Source organism: Parambassis ranga, chromosome 18 (assembly GCF_900634625.1).
Source record: "Parambassis ranga chromosome 18, fParRan2.1, whole genome shotgun sequence".
Classification (NCBI taxonomy): domain Eukaryota; kingdom Metazoa; phylum Chordata; class Actinopteri; family Ambassidae; genus Parambassis; species Parambassis ranga.
Genome location: NC_041038.1, coordinates 5,403,928 through 5,429,149, shown reverse-complemented (window position 1 = coordinate 5,429,149; position 25,222 = coordinate 5,403,928). Strand labels below are relative to the sequence as shown.

The 25,222-nt window shown below is 41.7% G+C and overlaps 3 protein-coding genes across 4 annotated transcripts; 1 reads left to right on the top strand and 2 right to left on the bottom strand.

Annotated features, from left to right (window-relative positions):
• Nucleotides 1-648: 648 nt before the first annotated feature.
• Nucleotides 649-5,332, bottom strand: krcp (kelch repeat-containing protein). The gene is made up of 13 exons (XM_028429421.1): nt 5,090-5,332; nt 4,622-4,783; nt 4,463-4,544; nt 4,264-4,323; nt 3,890-4,094; nt 3,682-3,780; nt 3,179-3,310; nt 2,904-3,091; nt 2,637-2,833; nt 2,460-2,554; nt 2,313-2,367; nt 1,954-2,051; nt 649-1,859 (listed from the first exon to the last, which is right to left on the bottom strand). Exons 1-13 carry the CDS (start codon nt 5,149-5,151, stop codon nt 1,621-1,623), a joined length of 1,674 nt encoding a protein of 557 aa, XP_028285222.1. The 5' UTR covers nt 5,152-5,332; the 3' UTR covers nt 649-1,620.
• A 484-nt stretch (nt 5,333-5,816) lies between these two features.
• Nucleotides 5,817-10,093, top strand: cct7 (chaperonin containing TCP1, subunit 7 (eta)). Its single transcript, XM_028429666.1, has 12 exons — nt 5,817-5,884; nt 6,801-6,884; nt 6,968-7,037; nt 7,137-7,243; nt 7,337-7,515; nt 7,606-7,777; nt 7,884-8,048; nt 8,137-8,325; nt 8,501-8,598; nt 8,726-8,858; nt 8,992-9,198; nt 9,279-10,093. Exons 1-12 carry the CDS (start codon nt 5,879-5,881, stop codon nt 9,504-9,506), a joined length of 1,638 nt encoding a protein of 545 aa, XP_028285467.1. The 5' UTR covers nt 5,817-5,878; the 3' UTR covers nt 9,507-10,093.
• A 286-nt stretch (nt 10,094-10,379) lies between these two features.
• hspa12b (heat shock protein 12B) lies at nt 10,380-21,373 on the bottom strand. 2 transcript variants are annotated; one of them, XR_003672134.1, is made up of 15 exons: nt 21,008-21,373; nt 19,894-19,957; nt 19,340-19,422; nt 18,755-18,879; nt 18,471-18,657; nt 18,223-18,327; nt 17,969-18,085; nt 16,599-16,776; nt 13,895-13,981; nt 12,843-12,947; nt 12,506-12,764; nt 12,316-12,419; nt 11,667-11,857; nt 11,068-11,593; nt 10,380-10,436 (listed from the first exon to the last, which is right to left on the bottom strand). XR_003672134.1 is itself a non-coding variant. In XM_028429087.1 (14 exons), the coding sequence occupies exons 2-14, from the start codon at nt 19,937-19,939 to the stop codon at nt 11,120-11,122; spliced, it is 2,061 nt and encodes a 686-aa protein (XP_028284888.1). In that variant the 5' UTR covers nt 19,940-19,957; nt 21,008-21,373; the 3' UTR covers nt 10,637-11,119. The 2 variants fall into 2 exon arrangements, 1 of the variants encoding a protein (XP_028284888.1); XM_028429087.1 differs by lacking the exon at nt 10,380-10,436 and having other exon boundaries at nt 10,637-11,593.
• Between the last annotated feature and the right edge of the window lie 3,849 nt (nt 21,374-25,222).

Below are 25,222 nucleotides of genomic sequence, written 5' to 3'. Positions count from 1 at the left end.
AGACCTGTATTTTTCTGACATCACCTTTATGACGCCACAAAAGCACCCATGTTATTACCATTACAGCTTTATTAATACATTAATTCTAAAGTTTGATTCCAATGAATCAATTTTATGTGAAAAAAAAAAATCAATTTTAACAATATTACTTGATTTGCAATGCTTAAAATTCAGAACACCTGACTCCAGCTGTACATTATTCTAATGGAGTAGGCGGGGTCATGCTAGAATCACATGACTTCACGAACCAATAAGAAGTCTCCCAGCCTAACTGGTGCAACACATCTAATTAGAGCCAATACAGAAAACATGTGCAGGAGCTGTATTAATTTACTGTGAGGCAGCCATGGACAGTATTAATCACCACTGACATGTCATGAGCCTCATGTTGAAGATGATGAGCTACACAGACCTCATTATGCGCACATGCAGCTTAAGTCTTTTAGTGATTATGCAGAATTTTCTCCACCCATTATCAACACAGAGCAGCACTGTTACAATCCAAGGCTCTCAGCAAAGCAGCAGAGCAAACAAACTATTAAAACTCAGAGTGCCTGAGCATCATTCTTCTTCCTTCAGCAGTCTAAAGGGTGAAAATCCTGCCTTGACCTTGCAAATGTAAAAGGTGCTGACACAGCGTGGGCAGAATTAGTGCATTAAGACCCAAAGCCAAAAGCAGGATTTTGCACAGAGTGTGTTCCAATCAGAGTAAGTGCAACACTTAGTAATTAGATGTGATTTAGTGGATTAGATTCAGTAATTATGAATGGTAATTAAGACTTGCTTTGTTGCCCATTATGAAAGTTATGTCTCTGCAAGTATAAAAGGGAACTGAGTGATTTGTTTATGATAGTTAATATTTTGAGGAAGTCAGACAAACATTCACTGATGTCTTGATTATGAATGACAAAAAAAAAACACATAAATGTGCATTTACTGACTTCTGGGAGCCTCCAATTCAGGTCTTCCTATGGTGTACAATTCAATGACAATATTAAACATTCACCCCACCATTATCAGCAATTCAGCAGAAAGGAAGATAATCCCTCACAAGCTCTACTAATCTTTTATTAAAAAGTCTGCAAATAGCCCTTTGAAGATGGCAGCAGTGTTACTCAGAGCAGGGTCACACTGGCTCATGTGGTGCTGAGTTACAGGGCCAGCAGGGCTTTTCTTTTTAAAGTGTCAAATCTCATTTATGTTACGGGGATTGGCATGATTCGGTGCAAAGTATACCTTTTGAATTTGTTTTCTTGTCATTAACAAAATGTTAATTTAAAACGCAACTGTTTATTAAATCGAAATACAAGCCGCAAAAGCAATGACACACAACTGAGTCTAACAATTGTGACTCAAATATGACTCAACAGAGGAAAATAGAGAGTATCCAAAAGCAGAAAAACACAAATAAATCCATGTAAATTTTTACCTGAGAAAAAAAAGCAAATTTTACTTGTATGAACATAAATTAAAAGTTTCTATTAATGAGAGACTTTCACAATTTTAAAAACCCTTTAAAGCACATAACTGAGAAATATAAATAACAATGAGTGGTGCCAGGGTGTTCGAATAGCTTCACAACCAGTCTGAAAGTGAGGATTCACCTCTGACTCACTGTCTTTAAATAGCTGCAAGCAGCTCCTCCACAGAGACAGTTGTCAGGTCGGAGTAGAAGTTACCCTCGTTGTCTCCACCTCCGAACACCAGCAGGGTTCTGCTGACAGAGCCGGCGTTCACATCCGCGTCTCCATCCTCCTCAGTGAAACGGCAGTGACCACCTGTATCCATGGTGATGATGGAGTGCCCCGCCCTGGGGACGGAGAGCTGTGGGAGCATCACCTCTGTCCAGCTGTTGGTGTCTGAAAAACAAGTAAAAATTCTATTAAAAAAAAAGAAGAAAAAAAAAAGAAAAGAGTTTTGTGTTGACTTGTCACACGTGTCAGCAGTTCTCACCTGTATCAAAGATAAAGGCGTCGCTGAGGGCGTTGTTTCCATTGTACCCACCATGGATCAGGAACTTTGTGTCTGAGAGCACAGCACTGCCATGCCAACTGGAAGAACACAGTTATGTATTCTAAATAAGAGCCACAAATAGCACTTTGTATTTCTTGCTCTAATTTCAGCTATAATGTACGGAGCCCCTCTGATGACATGGTCAAAAAATAAATAAATCGTGGCCACGAAATATGTATAACATACCTACGAATGAGTATTGTTATTGACGCTCCATAACAATGATTTAAGTGACTCTTCTTAGTAAACACATGTAGTAACTAGCTAGATGGAGTGTGTGCATGCGATTAGTTGTATACCTTCGAGGAGAGGGAGCTTTTCCACTTGTTTTCACAGCAGAAAACTCCATAAATCCTGAGAAACACAAAAACATGATGCATATTACTTTTGTATGTATGTGTGTAATATCCTTTATTTACAAGTTGGTTGTGTGTGTGTGTGATTACCGAGGTCTAACATGTACATGTCATTGTAGCAGATGGGAGTGTCCCACCCACCAAACACATAGATCTTCCTCTCCTGCATCACACATGCAGAGTGACTGGAAGGAAAAAAACAAAGATGCAGTTAAAAACTGAATGTTAAAATGTATGTTGGTGAAACAAAGGTTCGCATTGTGTTACCCTGAGCGTGGAGAGGGTTTGTCTCCTGTGACGATGGGCTGGTACCAGATGGACAGGTTTGGATCGAAGATGTACAGCAAGTCACTGCAGCCGTCAGGCTCCGGGTTGGGCCGAGGAAACACCCCACCCAGCACAAACAGCTCACCCCGAAACATGCTGCAGCTGTGGTAGGCCAGAGGAGGAACCTTACCTTGAGCCTGGAGGATGAAAAACACAGTAATGTAGAGAAGCAACAGCAATGAAGTCCTAATTTAAGTCAACACACACCTCCACCATGGTCCACTTCCAGCTCTGTGTGTCCAGAATGTGAACGTCATTGAACCACTTCTTGTTCTTAGATCCTCCGAACACAAAAATGCGTCTTGATTCTGGGTCATAGATGGCGGTGTGGCCGATCCTGGCCTCAGGGGTCGGACCCTCCGCTAGAGTCTCAGCAGCCACCCAGGACATGTCCTCTGTTGGACAAAGAACACAGACAATTGGACCTAAAATCTCCTCCAACACAATTTTAGTACTGAAACAGATTCTATTGACTAACTGACCTGTGCAGAGCTTCCACATGGGATCTTTGCAGAACTGCATCCTGGCTCCCTGCCCTCCGATCAGAATGGCCGTCTGAGCATCAATGGGACATAATGTCTGACCCCAGCGTCCTGACGGGCTGTGCAGTGAGGCTGAAAGAGAACAAAAACTGTTGTGAACTTTCTCTAACATCCCAAAATTTGTGTGTTAAAAAAATCCACCTCTTCCTATCCTTTGTGCTAAGCTAGGTGCCTGTAGCTTCACATTTGATGGACAGATAGTGAGTGGTATTGATTTTTTTCATCTAAGTATGGTAAACAAAAACTTTAGACAATTCCTCATAGAAGATGCCAAGAATCCTACCCAGGCAGCTAAAACCTACCATGCCCTGTGTGTGTGTGAGTCACATGTCTAAGTTTATGTTACATTTCTGCATCATACAACTGTGCGCCGGCTGTGGGACTGACAGGAGATACAAAAGGTTAAAATAAAAATGGTATATAATCTATAAGCACTAACACACCGGTCTGTGTAGGAGTCTTGGCCTGCCTACTCTTCGTCCTGGCTGCAGTCTGGGGAGGTGTTTTTCCCGCAGTTCCTTGCATCTCTCCTGCTCCGTTAGCTATAGTGAGGGAAAACACAGGACAGTTAAAAAGAGCACATGCCACAGCACTAACTATAATACAGTGCTGACTGCACTAACAAACAAAAACAATAAAAGTGTCCCTTACCTGTTCCACTGGCAAACAGCCTCTGGCTGCCTTTGGTCTGACCTTTGACCTTTCTCACAGGTGTGGTCTTTATAATACCATTTGGACACATGTTCTCCTCTTCGCCCGTCTTCGTCACTTTCTTCTCACCATCATCTTCCTCCGCCATCCGCTCTCTCTTCCTCTTGCCGTTAAGCTCTCTGGCTGCAGGCTGTGCCACGGTGTCCTGGGATGTCACAGTGTTCACTTTCAATAATTTTACTCAGGCAAGAACAACTAATGCATCTAGCATAATGACTCCTCTCTGGTGATAATTCTGTGACTCAGAACAGCCGCACCATTCATTCAAAAATAATAACAAAGAAGAAGAGAAGGCAGTTTGTCTTTACTGATACCTTTGGTGTGTATTCTTTCACAGCCAGGATGAGTGCTGGTTCTGACCAATCAGCTTTTGTCTGACAAAACAAATATTTCAACATAAGTCTGTGTTATTTTCCCCCAGTGTTCTTTCATTAAACACATTGTAATTCTCAATTGGTTTGCTATTAGCTGGAACAACAGAGTGTGAGCCTTTGTGTTCATATAGACAATTACCAGGTTTCCTCCCACCAGAGTCACATTCAGCGTAACATTGTCTCTCCATGTCTCCTCTTCCCATTGCTCCCATGACAGACACCTGGAGGAGAATTCAGTGACATGTTGATATTCACATTATCGAAACTTTGTCACTTGGTCGACACACACTGAACCTACTTGTTATAAGGAGTCAGCTTTCCGATAGTGATGGGGATCCTTTCAGCATCATTGAGCTCCGCGTTGACGCAAATCCTCTCCCCCCAAGGCCCGCTGCTAAACAGCACCACCTGGCGGACAGATGGTGGGACTGCAACAGACACTCTACACGACCCATCAGCACTGACACAGAGAAAAAATAATTGAGAGAAAACGAATCGTTAGGAAACCAAGCAATATGAATTAACTAAGTATTGTGTGGCATAATAACAGAGACGTTGGCCAAGTTATCAAAATACTACACATTTCAAGATGCGCCAATGGGAAGTAAAGGTTTATGACCTGCACTACTGACGATAGTTTGTTGAATTATTTGATTCGACATTTTAGCATTTTAGTTATTTAACAGTTACAGTTGTATGTTAGATACGCGAAACTGCTTAAAAATCAGCTAACGTTGCTGCTAAAAGCCTTCGTCGTGTAGCTTACCTCAGCAGCCTTTGAGGCGGACTGTTTGCTCCGAAAACCGCATAAACCCCAAAATCATCCATCTTTGCGACGTCCTCCTCAAAAAGCCAGTTTCCAGACAGCTAGTGCAGCCCTCCTATTTTGCAACTATTACAAATAAAAACATATAAACTCTCGTATCTTTCTGTTTTGCTCTCCCGCCACCGCAATGTGTACAATCTCAAACTCCGCGCGAGTTGCAGGGTGAAAGATTATGGGCGCGTGTTTTGTTGTCCAGCATATCTCCCAGAATAGAGAGCGTGCTCTGAAAGCTAGAGCCCCGCGCATTCTGCACGCCACGGTTTTCATATCAAACGTACTCCACGCTTTACGTCACTGGCTGCTACTGCTACTCCGTCACGTCGTAACACAAGCTGCATTCAATAACACCCGAGACACTTGAAAAATGTTTTTTCAATTCGGGGATACGTAAAATTGAAATATAATTATGCAAAGATAGTATTGATTATTGTTAAACTATGTTGATTGATATGTTTATTGTTAATGTATTATTACTATAAAAATATAAATGAATATATGAATATCTATGTTGTTTGTAACATTACTAATATTACAACTAAACTTAAACTAAGTGCTTAAATTATTAATTACTGATATTAGTGCAAATATGCGTTGTGAATTACTCTTAAACCAAAAAATAGTTCACAAAATAATTCGGCCTGTTCTTGAACGTACCCCCAAGCGCTCTATCTATCGAAAAGCATTCTGGGATAGGATGCCGGTAGAAAGCTTCTCGAAAGAACTGCAAAGATGATGGTGAGTCAGTTAGCATTCATGCCTCAATCTTAAATCTATAATCTGTATCCATCCTGTTGTTTAACAGCTATCATTTGTATCGGATCTACTCGTAATTTATATTAGAAGCTTTAGCAGTCCTAGAAAGCAGTTATTTTGGAAAGGATGATTTTAAAACCACTTTATTGTTAGCCAGACTTTGTTAGCATCTTGTGGTAACCCGGAGTCAATGGGCGTATACGATGCTAACACGGATGCAAGCTAGCAAGTTAGCAGTAACGGTTGATTCGATTGAATTTTTTTGTTTGTTTGAAGTGATTAAAAAGGATAATTATTAAGCATATATTATTTATGCAGTTTGGTATTGCCTGTCATTGTTTTGTTTGTCGGGTCGTAGTCTAGGTAGTCTAGGTAACTTTAATGTGTTTAGCGTCTTTGTATGACCGGCTAGATGGGAATTATTTAGTGCCCTGCAATGGAAAAGGGCTACAATTATAACGAATAGTATTTAAATTAGGCGGTATTCTCGTTTGCAGAAATCTACATTCTAATGTTCTCAAAATTATGTGAGTTGTAAACAGACATTCGGCTCCTGACAGTGTCGGACAGCTGCGTGTCTGATGTGTAATAAAGCATCACACAATAAAGCTGTTACTATGTTGGCTATAGAATTTTTGGTTCTTTCTCTTTTTGCATTCGAGCAGAGAGACACCGTTGTATACTATTTTTATATTGTATAAATTGACTAAATTATTTCCCAGTCGCACATGCATGAGGCCTTCAGGATACTTAAGTAACAGTTATTGTTTGTATTGTCATTGTGTCCACACACTGTCTAAACTTTCTAGTCAACAAGGATTCACTTTTGTTACACTAGACCAATTTAAGTATTGGTTTGGATCTAGCATACTAACTTCTTTTTGCCTCTCACCTCCAGCCCACACCGGTTATCCTGCTGAAGGAGGGGACAGACACGTCTCAGGGCATTCCCCAGCTCATCAGTAACATCAATGCCTGCCAGGTCAGATAATTAATACTTGTGTGTGTAAATGTTTGTGTGTGTTTTCTGCGTAAGTTTACCAGTATAAATATGTTGTTCCCCAGGTGATTGCAGAGGCTGTCAGGACCACCCTGGGGCCAAGGGGCATGGACAAACTGATGGTAGATGACAGAGGTAAGAAGGAGAGACTGATGGAAAGTGATTATAGATAATTGGTTGTGTGTTACTGCACATGTATTCAGTTATTTATCAAAATGTGTGACTGTTTTCCAGGTAAGGCCACAATCTCTAATGATGGTGCTACCATTCTGAAACTGCTGGATGTAGTTCACCCTGCCGCCAAGACTCTGGTTGACATTGCTCGCTCCCAGGATGCTGAGGTGAGATGTGTGTTTGTTTTCCCGTTTTCTGTGTTTTCATTTCTTGTTAACAAATTTCAAACTTACAAACTCTGTCTTTCCCTTTCTTCTCAGGTTGGTGATGGTACCACCTCCGTCACCCTCCTGGCTTCAGAGTTCCTGAAGCAGTTGAAGCCGTATGTGGAGGAGGGTCTCCACCCTCAGACCATCATCAGAGCATTCCGCACTGCCACCAACCTTGCTGTCAACAAGATCAAGGAGATCGCTGTCTCTGTGAAAAAAGACGACAAGCAGTAAGTACTTTTACACAGCGCATTTGAGGTTGGATCTACTTTACAAGCAGTACCATCGTATCTCACCTTTTTTAATTTCTACCCTCTCAGAGAGCAGAGGCAGCTGTTGGAGAAGTGTGCTGCCACAGCCCTGAACTCTAAACTGATTGCTGGTCAGAAGGAGTTCTTCTCCAAAATGGTGGTGGATGCTGTCATGTCTCTGGAGGAGCTCATGTCTCTGAAGATGATTGGCATCAAGAAGGTCCAGGGAGGAGCCCTTGAGGTTGGTGTCATGGAATGTTCCTCAGAGATAAGATGATGAAACTTTTCTGTCTTCCTCTTTGATTTTCCTTAATTTTAAAATCTATTATCTTAAATTTCCTGCACAGGATTCCCAGTTGATATCTGGTGTTGCATTCAAGAAGACTTTCTCCTATGCTGGTTTTGAGATGCAGCCTAAACGTTATGAAAACCCAAGGATTGCTTTGCTCAATGTGGAGTTGGAGCTAAAGGCTGAAAAGGACAATGCTGAGGTCCGCGTGAAATCTGTGGAGGTATGAAGTAATTGCAACACACTCAGTTGGTCTTTAATTCATGCATTTTTCTGGTACTAAGATAGTTCTTGTTGAACCTTTTCTGTAGGATTACCAGGCCATTGTGGATGCAGAGTGGAACATTCTGTACGACAAACTTGAGAAGATCTATCAGTCAGGTGCTAAGGTGGTTCTGTCCAAGTTACCCATCGGTGATGTGGCTACCCAGTACTTTGCCGACAGAGACCTGTTCTGTGCTGGAAGGGTTCAGGAGGAGGACCTGAAGAGAACCATGATGGTGAGACATGCAGAAACATGACAGTGGGGTTTTTTTTAAAGCACTGAAAATCCCAACATGAATCTGTTGAGATTTTATTAAGTATGAAAATGACACGTCTACATTTCTTAACCGATATTGGTGTCCCAAACACTTTAGAAATTTCTTGATTGATTGTGTGTAATGTGACCACCAGGCCTGCGGAGGCTCCATCCAGACCTCTGTCTCTGCAATGACGGATGACGTCCTGGGACAGTGTCAATTATTTGAAGAGGTGCAAGTTGGAGGGGAGAGGTAAGAAAGATCAATAGATTAGCAAAAACCTTATGGACACACATCTGAGATTGTCTTTTGTTTCTGTTTGACATGCAGGAGTGTGGTTTATTTTCAGTGGTAAATCATCATTGTGTCTTCTTTACAGGTACAACTTCTTTAAGGGCTGCCCGAAGGCAAAGACGTGCACCATCATCCTGAGGGGCGGAGCAGAACAGTTTACAGAGGAGACGGAGAGATCGCTGCACGATGCCATCATGATTGTACGCAGAGCCATAAAGGTCAGTTACGTGTGTGTGTGTTTAGGGATGGAGATTACCTATAAGAAATTGCTGTTTAATTGTTTTAATCCAGATCAGGAGCATCCCAACACAGACCATCAGCACGTAATTAACTATATCATTGTTATTCCAGAATGACTCCGTCGTAGCGGGTGGAGGAGCCATCGAGATGGAGCTGTCCAAGTACCTGCGGGATTACTCTAGGACCATCCCTGGAAAACAGCAGCTGCTGATCGGAGCGTATGCCAAGGCCCTGGAGATCATTCCTAGACAGCTGTGTGACAACGCAGGCTTTGATGCCACCAACATCCTGAACAAACTCCGTGCAAAACACGCACAGGTAAGAAAACACACATTTCTCTATATACACAATATTTGAGTGTGACCTGGTGTTAACTGGTGCATCACTTCTTATTTCAGGGAGGCATGTGGTACGGCGTGGACATCAACAACGAGGACATCGCAGACAACTTTGTGGCCTGCGTTTGGGAACCATCTATTGTGCGGATCAATGCCCTGACAGCGGCATCAGAGGCTGCTTGTCTCATTCTGTCTGTTGATGAGACGATCAAGAACCCCCGCAGCTCTGTGGATGCTCCCCCAGGCGCTGGCAGGGGCAGAGGCCGTGGCAGACCCCATGCTCACTAACAGAACCAATAACAAAAACCTATTTTAGATGTGGCATTCAAATCCAAATTTGAACAAGGCTGCAGACAAAAATGAATGAATGCAGCTTGATATGTTTGACCTGCATTTGGATTTGAATTCTGTCAAATAAAATGAGGTGTTGTAACAAGTCAGACACATAACAAATGACAGGTGTAGTGAAACAGACAAAAGGGGAAAGATTGTTTAAACTTTGTCAAAGATGGCTGACATTTTTTGTATTGTCTTTGTTTTTCACCTGATCTGTTACTGACTTGGTGTCTGTTTATTTCAAGCACTGCATTGTTGTCACCCGTAGCTGAGAAGCAATACTCAGAAACAGAATGTCAGCGGTTTCCCTTCAGTTTTGAGACACGCACTCCTGTCTATCAGACCAGTGACCGGAAAAAGCGTTCCATAACTTCTAAACTGTTTGTGTGTCTTTTTTTGTTACATGACAAACTGATGTGTAACGTACATGTGAAGTGAAGCACTGATAAGATGTTGAGCAGTTCTGAACCATCTGTTGGTCACGCTGTGTGAAACTATTTATTGGACCATTCTTATCAATAAATTCACAGCTGGAATCACACTATGTACTGTCCTGTTTATGAAATGGGTGTACTTTGTATTTGAAACATAGACAGATGGGTGTCATAAATAATATTTCTCTATCTTATGCCTTATCAATTAGCACATTCTGAAAGTTTATTATACATGAAAAAGATATATGTAACAGATATAATGTAAACCTGCACTTATTAGTTGTTTATCATGGATCCTAAACCCACCTGAAACCTTCAGAGCATTGTTCCCAGTTCTTCCTCATTGGAGTGTCAGTGTCGCCTACAGCTCAATGTTTTGGTTTGTCAACTCAAACAGCTGCTTTCCAGCGGCAACAAGAAACTGATAAAACAACGACATGCACAGCATCTGTTGACCAAAAACAGAAAAAAGGAGAAAATTAGATTTCAGCTAGATGAGGCAGTAATATTGTTGCTATGTAGCTCATACACCAAATAATATAGCCTGTTTAAGTAGATGAGATTTGAGACATTTTGAATAAGTGTTACACTTTAATTTGGGTGCAGGATAACACAAATGCTAGAACATTATTTAAAAAAATAGGCACATTTAAATGTTTAACGACCAATTAAATCATAGTACATGAACCTTTATATATTTATTTGCAGACGTGTTTTTAGTTCCTGTAGTTCACCACTAGGTGGAGCGCTATCACGTTAGAAAAACAAAGCTGCAGTTCAGGTCATATGGCTAAGTTCAAAGGAGGTGTTACTAATTATAAAAGGCAACAGTCTTCATATTAAACAATGGACATGAGTGAGTCCCACTCTAGGTAGTATAAGTCTTTTTCTGGGTAGGAGATGCCAGTGACAACATTATGTGTGACACAAATTCACATCTTCTTGGGGATGGACAGATTGAAAGTTTCTCTAATGTTTCTGCTAGAGGTAAAAGGTCTCACTTTATTCTATGAACGCACCGTTCTTTCCCAAACAACATCACCCACTCCCAAAGTACCGCTTTTTTCTAAAATTATCACCTCCACATCAGTTATGTGCTTTTAAAACTGAGTCTCCACTTCCTGCTCCTCCTCAGTTAGACAGGAAGTCTATGGAAGCCCGGACCGAGCGGTTAGACATGACGTCAACGGCTGTGACTTTGATTTCTGTGTCTCCAAACTGCATGGTCGCTCTGATCTCCCTCCTCTCATGTCCTCCTCCTCCTGCTCCACCCACAGCTCCCGGTAGTGGTAACGGCTCCGGTAGGTCTAAAGTTATCGTCCCGCATTTCCTGATGCCAGGGTCAGAGATGTATGTGACGTCATCTGTCGCGCTGCAGTAGATGTTGATGATGATCTTCCGCTGGCCTAGACGAGCAGGAGTGTAGCTCCGCCTCACCACCTCGCCCAGAGCCACCGACTGGTCGACAGAGACGAAGCGGTCGAGGATGTCAGTGCACCATTCGCGCCCATCTTTGATAAGGAGTTTATCCCGAGGGTGGCGTCCCTCTACGAACCGGTTCAGGACGCCAACACCGTAGGTCAAAGGGCACCGACGCACTCTGACCTGTGAAATACAGGCAGTTACAACATATTTCAAAGCACTACACTGACACCAAGTGACATTCCTGAGCCCTCACCACAGTGGGATCCAGCCCAAAGAGCACAGCACCCTTCAGTATGGTCAGGCCAACATCATGGGGTATGATGATGCGGCACGTCCTCCCTAGTGCCTTCTGGACTGATCTCTGTAGCATGGGCGACTCAGCGAAACCACCAACGAGGAAGAGGAAACGTACACCTCGCACCTCCGGCTTCGTCATCAGCTCCTCTGTTAGAGGAGAAAAAAATGTGACTCATAGGGAGATACTATTTTCTCCCTGCTTTCCATCAGCTACACTTGGTGTTCCTCCATATGACATAAAACCTTTTTTTTGCCAGTCCCCTGGTTTTGAATGCACCAATGGAATGTGCCTGATTTAAAACAGGCACTCTCCTGGTTTTTCTGCCTCACTTCTGTCTCGACAAGGCTGAAAAACAAAACGAGGTCACCATCGTCTAGAACATGATCGTGTGTGTGTTTTGTCCTAGGAAGTGCGATCTACAGTGGCACAAAAAATGGAGACTTCTATCCTCTTTGAGCTCATTGTTGTGGCTCTTGTTTGCAGACTCTGCACAACATTAATGTGGGTTCACTATTTCCAAGCACTAGGTGGTGGGAGTGGTGAAATGTCACTGTTGTTTGGACTTGATACTGATGTAGTGCGGACATTTGTTTGTGTTTCTCACCAATGTGTTTGACGATATTGGTGATGGTGGGTTGGAAGAGCTCATTCATGGCTTCCTGTGTCAGCCGCAGCATCCCCTGGGAGGACCACTTCACGATATTCATACTGACAGAAGAAGACACATAAAAAAATCACAAAATGTTCACACACCTGTCACCACCTCGTGCACACACCTCTCAGTCCACACTCACTTGCTCCTTCTCAGGGCGGCCTCCACACTCTGCCCTCTGTGCCTCTTGTAGTAGTCGATAAAAGAGAAGGGCAAGGAGATATTAAGGGCGTTGGCCCTGCCTGGTGACGCCGTCCGTTTCCTCGCCTCGAACGCGATGGTGAGGTCCACCCAGGCTGCCGGCCGCTTGGATTTGAAGCTCTGTATGAAGTCCTCGCCAAAGATCTGGCACAGCATGGCTTCGAAGGCCAAATCTACACCGACGGCACCATAAGGGCCACCTGAAAAAAAAAAAAACGTACAGGTCTGGAAACTGAAGCAAATGTGTGTATTATTGCTCCGATTGTAAGAGATTGTACCTGATGCTTTGTAGAGCTCTTTGAGTGTTCCCTGAGGCTGCTCGATCTGATGGACTGTTAGGTCCACTGTTCCTCCTCCACAGTCTGCAACCACATACCTGTCACCTACAACGAGAGAACATAAATACACACACGTATGTTGTGAGACCTGGGAGTTTATTTTAGATAAACGAGATGAGATTCCAAAGGCAAGAAATACCTCAAATGCAGCACAGCAATGTTTCTTCTAAATTTGTAGGAGATACTGTGGATGATAATGTGTCTTCATTTTTTTGGAATGTTTAAATGTTTCCAGACAGTGCGTGTGTGTGTGTGGGTAGTATGAAACTCTTCAACCAGCAGCTCCTCAAACATAAACAACCTTCAGGCATCTGTAATTGCTGCTCTCCCTCTGTTGGTGCATATTTATGATGTGTTCAGTGATAAGGTTTGGTTTTGGTGTAGCTAACCTGACCTCAGCTGACCACACCCTAAACATAAGAGTGCAAGAAATATTGGAAGAGAGTGACAGTAGTAACAAACAAAAATAAACGTAAATACAAAAAAAAAAATGCAGGGAGAAGTGAGAGAAGAAAATGCAATAGGGGAGAGAGAAGAGTGGTCCTTCTCCTTATTATATATTTACAGTGCAGAACCAGAGAGTCCCATGGGCTGGGTCCTTCCTGTGTGTGGACAGGAAAGGGAGCAGAAAGGGTCAGCAGGGGCGCGTGGCTCCTCAGATTGTTGTCGTGGCTCGATAGAAAGAAAAGGCTCTCCGTGAAGCCAGCAAAACACCTGACTGAAATTCTTGTGTTTGATCATTGTTGTCAGCTCTTTAGCAATATTTTATGGTTGTGTCATAACTATTTATCTTTTTTGGGGAAGTTTCAACCAAAAAGGTTGTTTTATAGGTTTTAATGATACTGACGCTGGTACTCATAGCAAGTCATTAAAGTGAGTATGTGTGCTCCTTAGAGTCAGTGTGCGGGGGTTAAAGGTCAAAGTCATTAATATCTTCAACATGTGGGGTCTGTTTCTCTCTCTCTAGCACACACATGCACACATGGCCTCACCGGTCTGCAGCTCTGACCACAGCTCTCCAGTTCCACTCTCCACCAGGAAGGTCCTGCTGTGCCGGGACCGTCTCAGCTGTTCCCTCGCTGCAATACACACACACACACACAATATATATATATATATATGTATATATATGTATGTATATATATATATATATATATATATAGCATCAATTTCTTTTTGCTGCCATATTTTAAGCTTTCAAAAAAAAGAAGAAGAAGCTGTGCTATTAGCTTAGTATTGCACAAAATAAATTAAAGGAACTGCTTTCTGTCACAGTGTAGCTACACTTAACAAAGGTCATGGATTTATTGTTGTTTCTCACAAGATCCAGCACATTTATAATATGTTTAACTCACATTTAATGTTTTCGTAATGCTAATGTAGGCTAATCAGCCCCCTAAATTCAGCTCTTATTACATGGATGTAAACATTAACTACTACAATACGACAATCAGAACTCCACTCTTAGTATTTGTTTTTAGCCTGAGCCACTCACCTGCAGTTATATTTCAAAATCCCCATTAGCACCAAATGACAGACATTAAATGTGAGTTAGTTTTTATTTTGTTGTCTCTGCTGTGTCCTGACACTTGAACTTTACTGGAAAAGTGGTTCAAGAAAAACTTAAATATCCTCACTCAACCTAATGAAGATGAATGTTTTTCATTTTTTTTATACAAAATATACATTTCAAACGAGTTTCATAACGAAATCATGACATGTATGCAGGAGAGAATATAAATCTTTTCTGTCCAAGTAAAACAAGAAAACCCATGCAGCCATAATGTTTTAGCTTGGCAGGAACAATTTGTTGGAAATGAGGAACTCTCTCACATTTCAACTTTGTGTTTGTTCTTGACATGCAAACCGTGTGACTGGCAGGTTAAGAGCATGAAAGAAGGCCAACGATAACAGAACATTCATACACAGCTGGCAGAAATACAGCATACCTGACAGCCTGTTTGACAGAGCAGTAACATTTAAAGTGTATGTCTCTATACATCTAGGTGAAATGAGACATAATGGCTTAATAATACTAAAACAAAGGAAAAGAGAGGAGGAATCATATTTCTCTACAAAAAGTGTGTATAAATGTGCGTGTCTCGGTAAAAGTGGTTTTTACTTGGTCCACTGAAAACCACAACCACAAAAAAATCTGTAAGGCAGAGATGGGTAAAGTGAGATTGCAAAGATTGCAGACTTATTGAGCAACAGTATTGGAAAATAATGGAATCTTAAGGGTCCTATTGATGCAGGAGGTGATGTATGTGCCTTTCTGCAAGTGTGTGTACATGTTAAATGAAGCTGAACAAAGAACACCACAATTATATAGGCCTTGATTTCAACTGTGTTTGTGCAGGGGTGAATGGGACATGAGTCTGGAAACCATTTACACCAAACAGCAAAAAAGAAAAAGTGTGTGTGTGTGTGTGTGTGTGTGTGTGTGTGTGTGTTAATGACTCCCTAGTGCTATCTTTGGAGACGAAATGAGGCGGAAGAAAAGCTAAAGATAGTATAAAACTGTGACGGTAATGCCAAGTGAGTGTGTGTGTAAACATGTGTGTTGGTCTGTGTCTGCAGCATCCTGAACAATCTGGCAAGAAAAAAAGTTAGAGATGGAGAGTAAAATGTTGGGAGAAAAGAGGGAAACGAAAGAAAAATGAGAGAGTGAAGGAGAGGGAGAATGACAGGCCAGGAGGGGGTGAGATCATGGTCTCACTGCACCTTGTTCCAATTACAATATCCTGTGCAGTGAATGTTCTTTGTGTGTGTGTGTCACTGACTGCATATGTATAAGTGGGCCTTTTGCAGGGGAATTTGGACGGCATGTTCGCTCACTGAATTATGCATCGGTCTCCTTTTTCCCTGCCTGAAATTGCCTTTGTTCATTGCTGGAGTTTAGTGGCATTTTCCTGCTGCAAACAGACTGAAGTTTTACTGCAGGCCTACATGGCAGACACCGTTTTCTTTGTTCACTTTTGTTGATCAAAACTACTGTACAATTTGTAAGAAGTATGTTAAAGTGACAAACTTACTGATAATTTTTCTGCATTTTAGCATTTTTGGGGCATTGTTTTGGCTTTCTGGCCTGTGTCACAATGCCCTACTTAATGTGTAGTTATATCACATTATTACACTAATTGGAAGGACTGGATGTACATAAACTTAGCCTAATAGAGTAAAGTATGTGATCTTCATTGAGATTGTTAAAATCTGTATTGGACACTAATTTGAAAAGTATACTACACTGCCACAAACTATAAAGTTAACGAAAGTTTTTCTGGTGCTAAACAGCATGTTGTGTTAAGTAGTGCCTTGAGAGGCAGAATATTTCCTCTTCCTGGGAATTTGCTGGTCTGTTTCAACACAGCTGTGCTCCCTTTTCTCCCTCTGTTTATGTTTTCATCTCTTCTTCTGCATTTTCTGCTCTAAACAACACATATGGCCTGTCTAAAGTCATGTGTATGTCTGCGTACACAGAAACACATCTACAAAGTCATTTGAGGCAAAGCCATGAGCAGTATCTGAAGTCAGATCTTTACCCTCAGCGCTTTTTCTTTCTTTCTCACACACAGATTTGAAGAAAAAAAAACACACAACCCTGATCAAACAGCAACATTTCCAGGAACACAGTGTGGTTTCATGGTTATGCTAATGACTAAGTCTACACACACATGTACACTTTTTCTTCTCTACCTTGTCTGAAGCTGGAGTCAAATGGCCGGGAACCATCTAAATCCAGGCCGTTTGAGATTGGCTGCATGCTCAAGTCAATCACTTGGTGGAGGCGGAGCTTCCGACAATAAATGGATGCAGCCTCAGGTTCGAGAGCAATGAGGAGCTGCTCAGGACAGTCAGAAGACACCAGACCAGCCTGAATTACACAGAAACAAACATACAGAATTACACACACATCTACATCATGGTCAAGTCTTGGGTGACTTGGTGGGTCTGACCGCTAATTAAATCTTGGATGCCCCCTAAAAGAGGTGGGGAGGCTGTGATTGTATAATTCAGGTCATGGTGACCTTTGGTTCACAGCAGGATGGAGGACAGCAAAAAAGGGGAGGAACTCCACACACACACACACATGGCTTACAACACAAACACAGGGTAAAAGATGGGGGTGGTAGCAATACTCACACAAGGATAGGTTGCATAAAAGACTTAAAAAAGAGGACAGGTATATGATCATGTGTCTTAATATATTGCGAGAAAGGTTGAGTTGCTATAACAGTGTGTGTGTGTATGTGAGCAGGGCGGGGGTCTAGATTCAACTTCCTGTGTTTGTACGCCGGTCTCTCTTATTGTTCAGTCCTGATGACATCATCACGAGCAGGAAGCATACACGCCCCAACAGCCTTAAGTCAGGAGCCAACACAGGGTGTGTGTGTGCGTGTGTGTGCGTGTGCATGCGTGAATGCATACATATCTTTGACTGTATACAAGTTTGTGTATGCACTAGGCTATTTGTGCATGTATACAGGTGAGTGAATGTCACATAGCAGATAATGATGTGTTCACTGTGGGTGTGTCTGCAAAATAATGGCTTTAGGAGCAAAAGGTTGTATAATTTATCATGGGCAATTGCCTTGCACACTCACATTACATAGGTTGGCCCATTCTCATTAATGTACAGTATATTGTAATTGGACCACCCTGCATTCCTGTCTATGTACGCACACTTCCTACAAGTCATTGTGAAGTACACAGAGGACGGGTGTGTGTTTGGGTGGGAAGATATTCAGAGAGACAAGAGGCAAAAGTGTAGTGTAGTTATGTGTGTGTGTTGTAAGTGATACTCTGTGGGAACATTAATCAGAAAGTCCTTATCTCATGTTTTAAACCCTGCCCTTCTTTCCATCCCCGTGTATCTCCATGTTGTTCTTCCTCTTAACACACACACAGACAGACACACAAGTACACACACACGTATGCACCCTTGCAGACTGATTCTGTATACAACGTATGTGTGTATCTAGCATTATGTATACAAACTGTTCCTAATTCTTAATACATCCTGGGACATAGAAGACACGATGTCAACAATATTTGTGTTTTCCTACCAGGTATGCAGCTTCTCTCATGAACTGTTTGGCAGGTTGTCTCCACACAGCAGGGACAGTGATCACCCATCTGATCTCCTCTCCTTCCAGCACTGATGACGACTGATCTTTTACCTCCTAAAACACAACCCAAACATACACAAACTTCAGTCCTTCTTCTCTCTGTTGGTTTTAACTTTAACAGTTTGGATGGTTGCAGCACATCATTTATAAAACACACACTTTCCTTATTATAATCATGAATGCAGGCTGACCTTTAGAGCGTGTTCCCTGAAAAAGTGAAGGGCATGAGCAAACACCTCAATGGCCCTGACCTTCCGACCATTAACCGCCTCCAGCTCCGTCTCCATGGTGAGGTCCTGCAGCAAATACAACTGATGAAACACCTCGGCAGACCTCTTAGTTCTACCGTTATATCTTATTTCCTAAACTACAGTATAATTGTTCTTTTTCTGAGAATGTGCTTTGTGAAGCTTTGCCTCTGGATATAGAGCTGACTTACACTTGTGCTGTGGATCTTCATTTTAAATTTGTCAAAATAAAGCCAGTGCCGGGCCTCCTCTGGATCTAAGTCATGGTAGAAGTCTCGTGCTGCAAATCCAAAACTATGGAACCGCAAATCAGGAGTGAGAAGCAGACATGTTGGGCTCTTCTGGTTGGCCACTCCAGGGTCGCCGCCCTCCCAGCGCCTGCATGGGTCAGAGGAAAAACAAGTGTCTGTCTAGAATAGAGAACATTAGAGTCTGTAGTCTGTCATTAAGGGGAAAACATGCACATGACTCTTACTTCATCATGTGTATGGCTTCTGAGTCCTGTGTGAAGCTGAACGCGTAACCACTGGAGGTCGTCCCGAAGTCTATCGCTACGACAACAGAGAACGGACAGGCCATCCTGGGTCTGACCTCAACCCTCTGAAAGAGAAGTGAAAACAGAGAGGAAAACATTTAACAAATGCTAACATGGTAATTCTCTGAGCTAAGATGAAAAAATGGTAAACATCCCTGCTAGCATCTTAACATTGGCATTGTACAATGTATAATTTTGCCAGCTCAAAGCACTGCTACAAGTAGAAAGAGAATAGAAGTACCGGTAGCTGTTTTTCATGGACTTTCCTCCTGACTTGCAAGAGTTAGCACCAACATATTTCTTTACCACATCTCTGCCTTCTTTATTAGGTTCCTTTAAGTTTACCCTTTACTTTATTATACAGCACACTGTTTCTAAATACCACTAATAACAGTTAGAAGTGGATGTGGCTTTATAGGTCATGTTTAAGAAGTCTATATAAAGAAAAATAAGCACAAAGAGGAAAGGGTGTGTAGGAGTGTCTGTGGTGAGTGGCTGAGCGTGTGTGTGTGTGTGTGGACATACCGGTGATGGTGAGGGTGTGAGGGGTGTGATACTGCAGTCATTTCTAGCTGTGGCAGGTGATGATGGGGTTGATGAATTTTCACCTACAAATTAAGAGAAGAGAACAATTAGCACAATAATTGTCATGATCTCATTATATAAGGGCTTCAGTGTTGGAAGTGTGCCACACGTACTCCATTATAAATGAAAAGAATGGCCAAAAAATCCCATAAGTCTGGAGTGACATGCAGTCATGGGAAAGCTTTCTTATCATAAGGAAAAAGGCCGTACTGGACTAGCATCCGCTACATACAGAAAACACATTATATTTCTTTGAGTTTAGCAGGTACGTGTGTTGACCTGGAGCTCTCTGGATATGAGAGATTGGATAATTGCAATGAAACGGAATGCCTGGAATGTCACTGGTGTCTGAGATGAATAATATTCCTAAGTGGGAGAGGGGACATGGAAAGGTCAGGATGTTCACACTCCAAAAGATAAAAAAGAAGAAGTGAGTCATTTGGACCAGGCTGCCATAGAAAACAAACGTGCATATGTGTGTGTGTGTTTCTCACCTGGTATCTGCAGGCTGTTTGGATCTGGCTGCATCACGTCAGCCATTTTTACAGGAGCCAGGGTCTACAGAGAAACACATTGATAACAACACAAGATAATGCAGACTGTATATGCGACCATACATGAAGTCAACAAAACAATAAATATATAAATAAGAGTAAGGCAAACTTTTCGTCCAAAACATTGTTTTAAACTCAGGTAAGCGTATTATTTTGTTTCCCTTTAACTGTGCTCATGCCAACATTTGAATATTGATCTTATTCAAAGTTAACAAACTGCATTGTGGGAATTATTGTAGCGAAGAGCTGTCCTTGCTGCAGGCTTGTGTTCATATTTTGGTCATTTGGACATGTTGGGTAAATAAATATAGCGCATTATGGAGTGAATGGGGAGTTATTTTTACATACAGGAAGTAAATGCAACACACCCACAACTGTCTTTTACAGCAACAATCACTCTGCTCTTTGACATCATGAGGTCAAAAACATTTCTAAAAACCTTTGTTGTAAGGCCACAGTTAATGTATTTCATATATGTTCCAATACAGTCTGTCTTAGTGTTAGTCTGCTCTGTATCCACATCTGCTTGTGTGTGTGTGAGTATTGATTGCAGCACAGGGAGCAGACTCTGATTCAAGCCAGGAGCAAACTAAACAGAGTGCAATGAGACAAAGATGTGTTTATTTAAACGTCTTTCTTGTGAATGCATATTTTAGACACCTCTTCATTGCACACATACATATGTGTGCACCTATTTAAGCACGCCTGAGACATTTGAACATAATGTGTACATGATTGGTGTTCTTCCCCTGCAGCTGTCCTTGCTATCTGATGATAAAACCAGAGTAAGAGGATGAATCTTCATATCTAGCGCACACGTTCTTCTTGTGATCTTCTATTATGTTTCTTAATTTATCATGACTTACACCCCCCACACATGCCTGAGGGGCTCTGCAGCAACCTTAACTCCTGAGACATTGCAACACTTTAAAGCACCATTAAAGTTTAATCACTCAATGGAAACATATATACCAGGATGACTCACATGCAGGTAATATTAGTACAATTCCTGCAAAATACAGACTCTTGATGATCAGCAAAAAGGTTAACTCACCCCTTTTAGTGCTGCTTGCTCTACAATGCTTCTTGTCTTTGCCTCTCCTGGCTTCAGCACAAAAGTATTCCCAATCTCTGGAATTTGACAAGCTTGGAATCTGCCTCCAGAGAGGGAGATGGACAGAAGAAGGAGAAGAACAGGAGGAAACTGTGATGAGGAACAAGAGGATGCTTTTGTAGAAATCCCCTGTTAAAGACTTCTCAGTTGACTTGCAGGCAGATTTTCCAAATGAAAGTAAAATGCAAAAGAAGAATGCAAAAAAAATCTTCTCTGGAAAAACAACAAGTGGAGTTCTAGGATGGATTTTTGATTGTCGCTCTGCAGCTGAGCTCACCGTCTGCTCCGCACAGGAATGTCAGGGAAAAGTGGTGACACACACACACACGAGTTGCAGGAGTGGGAGGGCTGTGACAGTGCATAGAAGGGGGGAATGCAGGGGGATTTACCTCACTGGAAAGTAGTAGAGTATGAGTAGAAGACAGATGGTGAAGTAGGCGGTGTCTCACAGTTAAGTCATCTTGCCCTCTCATGTCCCTCCCACTCTGTATCTATCCCTCCCGTTTAATTAACTATTGCAGTCTTCGTCAAGGCTCTTCTCCTCATCTTGTTCTCTTTATTTTACTTCTCTCTTTTGCATTTTGTCTTTATGGTTTGACTTTCTGCCCTCTTAACCTTTTTCACACAAAAGCAAGAAGGAGCCAGGTCAGTCTGAAATAAATGATAAACTTAATTTCCACTTTTCCCCCATGTACACCTCCAAATATTTTTTCTTGTGTATAATTCACAGTGAGGAGGAAACTTGTGATATTAGGCAACACTTATGAGCCAATTAGCTTAGCTTGAAATATGGCCATGTAACAAGACTGTGTGATTTTGTTTCTCGTCCTAAGCTATGCTAACCCCTTCATTCTGGTTCTATGTTGATTGGTTTGCTTTCTTATGTCTTGTGCGTGAGTGAGTAAACCTGAGGTCCACTTTCCACACTGCAGGGATTTGGTTTCTCCCCACTAGTGCTGTGATTGAAAGCATACATTAACCCCTGTGCTCGCTATTACACACACACACACATTGAGACTATCAGGCCCCATTCCCAATGGGCAGAGGAAGCCACCCCTCATGAGTATGTGAGCAAAAATGCCCCAGGTATATACACACACACACACTCACACACACATTCACTCAGTCTCCTTGTACTGTCAGATTTCCAAATCGAATTGCAGTGTGTGTGTGTGTCTGGAAGCCATTACCTGGCATCAATCCCTTTGCTGCCCAAAAACTAAGAGGCCCCATATGGATCCTGCCATCACCCTTTTTTTCCCTTTATAGCCTCTTTTATTGTTCTTATGCATCTGTCTCGCCTCTCTTTTACAGCTAATCTTTAATTGTTTAATCCTTTTTGTCTTGTATCAGAGCATTTTCTAAACATTACCATTTGGGTGGCAACATTTTAAATATGGTCTCTATTTGTCAGTCAGCTTGGTCAAAATTTGACCTCCAAAATGGAGGCTACAGTGAGCATCACTTTCATCAGGCCATACACTTCTCCTTGGAGGTCCAGACACGGGAAATGCAGTTCAGGAAGTACGGTGATGGAGTCAGGTGACAGGAAGGGACCCCTATGTGAAATTCCTCTCATGAATTCACCATTATCTGTGGGACCCTGGAAGTCCTCTAGCAACGGAGGCACACCCAGAGCATACAACAACACAAACTGAGACACTGTTCGTCTTTCACAGCCTTTAAATAGAGCGCAATCTAAACTGATGCCTATTACTGGTTGTAAAGTAAAGCAGTAATGATTGTACAACAACTACTAGAATATATTCCAGCAAACATTTTAAACAAACAAGGGCCCCAGAGTCTGTGACACACAGGGGAACACTGAGAGGAATTAAGTAGAAATATTGATGTGACCTGTGCTGTTTTTTAGGGCTTTTGGAACAAATGTGCAACAGTCCTTGTTAAAATTGAACATACTGGCCTGTTAGTTTTAGCAGGCTGAGGGGTAACAGTACCTCTGTGGTGAGTGTTAACAGAGCCTCAGACTGTAAGCACCTGTGTGTGCAAGAATATCGAGTTTGTGCTAAAAATAGTATAAATAAATCACTGTATCTTTGACTGCATGCAAACGTGCCACTTCCTGTTCATGTACATGGGGTACACAGTCACACGAAAGCCTAGGGTCAAAGACATGCATGAATTTGTGTATACTCCACTCTTTTGGATGTGTGTAGCAATACAACTTGTGCTTGTCCACAACATCTGCTCCACTCTTTTTGTCCCTAAAGACAAATCACTGCATTTGCAGATTGGCTTAAAACTGTTTCAAAGGTATCAACAGATTCTCTGTACAAATTGTTGGCAAACAAACTGTGTCTAAATGCAGAGAAAACTAATGTTTAGAATGATCAAATTAGTAATAATTACATTTCTAGTCATTCAGTTTTAGTCCTCGTTATTTTTGAGAATTAAGACTTTAGGGTGAGAAATTAGTGAAGGTCAGGGACAGGAATTCACTTGTCATGGTAAAGGGTTAAGAAATACATTGATGAAGATGATGAGTTACAATATTTTGGGGGACAAATTCTGGTCAAACAGGGATGCCTTTTCTATGAGGACTAAGTTGGAGTCTCCAAACTGACCTCAATAAAAATATATATTCAACATGCGCTGACATAATCTCTCCCCTCATATAAGCATACTCTGATATATATATATATATATATATATATATATATATAGCCTGGGCTATTGTGTCATAAAATAGAGAGACAGAGTAAAGTAGGAGGGGGATTCATGTAACAGCAGTGGAGACGAAGATGCCAAAAGAGGGGGTAGATTTTTAGTGTCCCCATCTGGCCCTTGCTGGCCATGGACAACACTGTGTTGGGAACAAAACAAGGGGGAAATACTGTACCTCCTTTTGTCTGTGAGTTTGTGTAAAGATGCTCATACTATAGTACTACTACAGTGAAGGCATTGACAAATTGACAAAAAGTATTTCTTAGTACAGATTAGAGCCTAATAGTTTTTGGTCAGGCTCTATGATACACTTTCAGCCATCTTAGATGACAGCTACGGTAGAATATTCTCTTTTTTGAATATCAGGTAAACATAAAAAAATCTGCCCTTCATATACCTAAAAACAGACAATTGACAAACTATTGTTTAATCTCTGCCAAAGGCATACATGACTAGTTTTGGTCTTTAATAGGATATAGCCTGCAAGTTATATGTGTATTCATGAGGAAACACATTTCTATAGGCCTTTGTCTGTTTCCCAATGAGCCATATCACAAGTCAGTGTAGCTAAATCATCTGCAGACACACACACACATACATTTATGCTGGTACAATAGAAAACATCTGGAGTATTTGAACACTGATTTAAAGTCCTTCTCAACACATCCATGCATCTTGCATGCAGCTGAGACAAAGCAGAAATACTGGACTGTAGCAAACTGGAAGTCTCTTTACAGTGAGGATTTATGGTGAAGTGGTGACTGTTAAATACATGTGGACAAAGCAGCGGTGTTGTGGATTGCACATTGGCCATTACTAGCTTCAAATTAAGAAAAAAATGCCAATATCTTCTAAATTATATACATTAAACTGTTATTAAAGGTCATAACTTCCATACGGGCAGGCATGATGTCGGACATCTGCGGGAGGGGTGGGGGGGTCTGTCAGGGATTCATATATTCTGTATCCAACTCAAGTTATATTTCTGCAAATGAACTGGCCAACAAGCACATTGTAGATTACAGTCGCCCTCTGGTGTGTATTGAGGGTAATGCATCCACTCACTCTGCTGAATGTAAGCTGATTCTCAGTGTCAGAAAAAATATTAAAAGAACCAAAACACTAAAAATCTAACCAAATAACACAAACCAAAATAACTTTAATGTAGAACTTAACGCTACATTGCAGCACATATAGGGTTTAAGTGTAACAGTTCCATGGGTCGTGTTTGAAATATCAGAGTGTATGAAGCCTTTGCCACATGTTTCTGACGAACAGACGTCATTGCTAAAAAAATGTTTTCCATCCTTCCAAACCTGTCTGAGAGAAAGGCTTGTTGACAAAAATAGACAAAAAAGTAGGCTATGAAAACAAAAGTTTTAAGCAAACATGGTGGCAGCTCTGAACAATCAGGATAGATAAAACTCTCAACACTCTTTGGCTGATACTGCCACAGCTTGGTAAAATCTC

What these genes read in the sequence shown, in the direction of transcription:
- krcp (XM_028429421.1), bottom strand. Translation starts at nt 5,151, where the DNA reads ATGGATGATTTTGGGGTTTATGCGGTTTTCGGAGCAAACAGTCCGCCT. An exon ending in GCTGTTTGCCAGTGGAACAG is followed by an intron (nt 3,781 to 3,889) that starts GTAAGGGACACT and finishes CCCTCACTATAG; the next exon opens with CTAACGGAGCAGGAGAGATG. An exon ending in CAAGACTCCTACACAGACCG is followed by an intron (nt 3,311 to 3,681) that starts GTGTGTTAGTGC and finishes GTTCTCTTTCAG; the next exon opens with CCTCACTGCACAGCCCGTCA.
- cct7 (XM_028429666.1), top strand. An exon ending in GTAACATCAATGCCTGCCAG is followed by an intron (nt 6,885 to 6,967) that starts GTCAGATAATTA and finishes GTTGTTCCCCAG; the next exon opens with GTGATTGCAGAGGCTGTCAG. An exon ending in CTCGCTCCCAGGATGCTGAG is followed by an intron (nt 7,244 to 7,336) that starts GTGAGATGTGTG and finishes CTTTCTTCTCAG; the next exon opens with GTTGGTGATGGTACCACCTC.
- hspa12b (XM_028429087.1), bottom strand. Translation starts at nt 19,939, where the DNA reads ATGGCTGACGTGATGCAGCCAGATCCAAACAGCCTGCAGATACCAG. An exon ending in AGAGCTCTACAAAGCATCAG is followed by an intron (nt 12,765 to 12,842) that starts GTACAATCTCTT and finishes TTTTTTTTTCAG; the next exon opens with GTGGCCCTTATGGTGCCGTC. An exon ending in TTGGGCTGGATCCCACTGTG is followed by an intron (nt 11,594 to 11,666) that starts GTGAGGGCTCAG and finishes TGTATTTCACAG; the next exon opens with GTCAGAGTGCGTCGGTGCCC.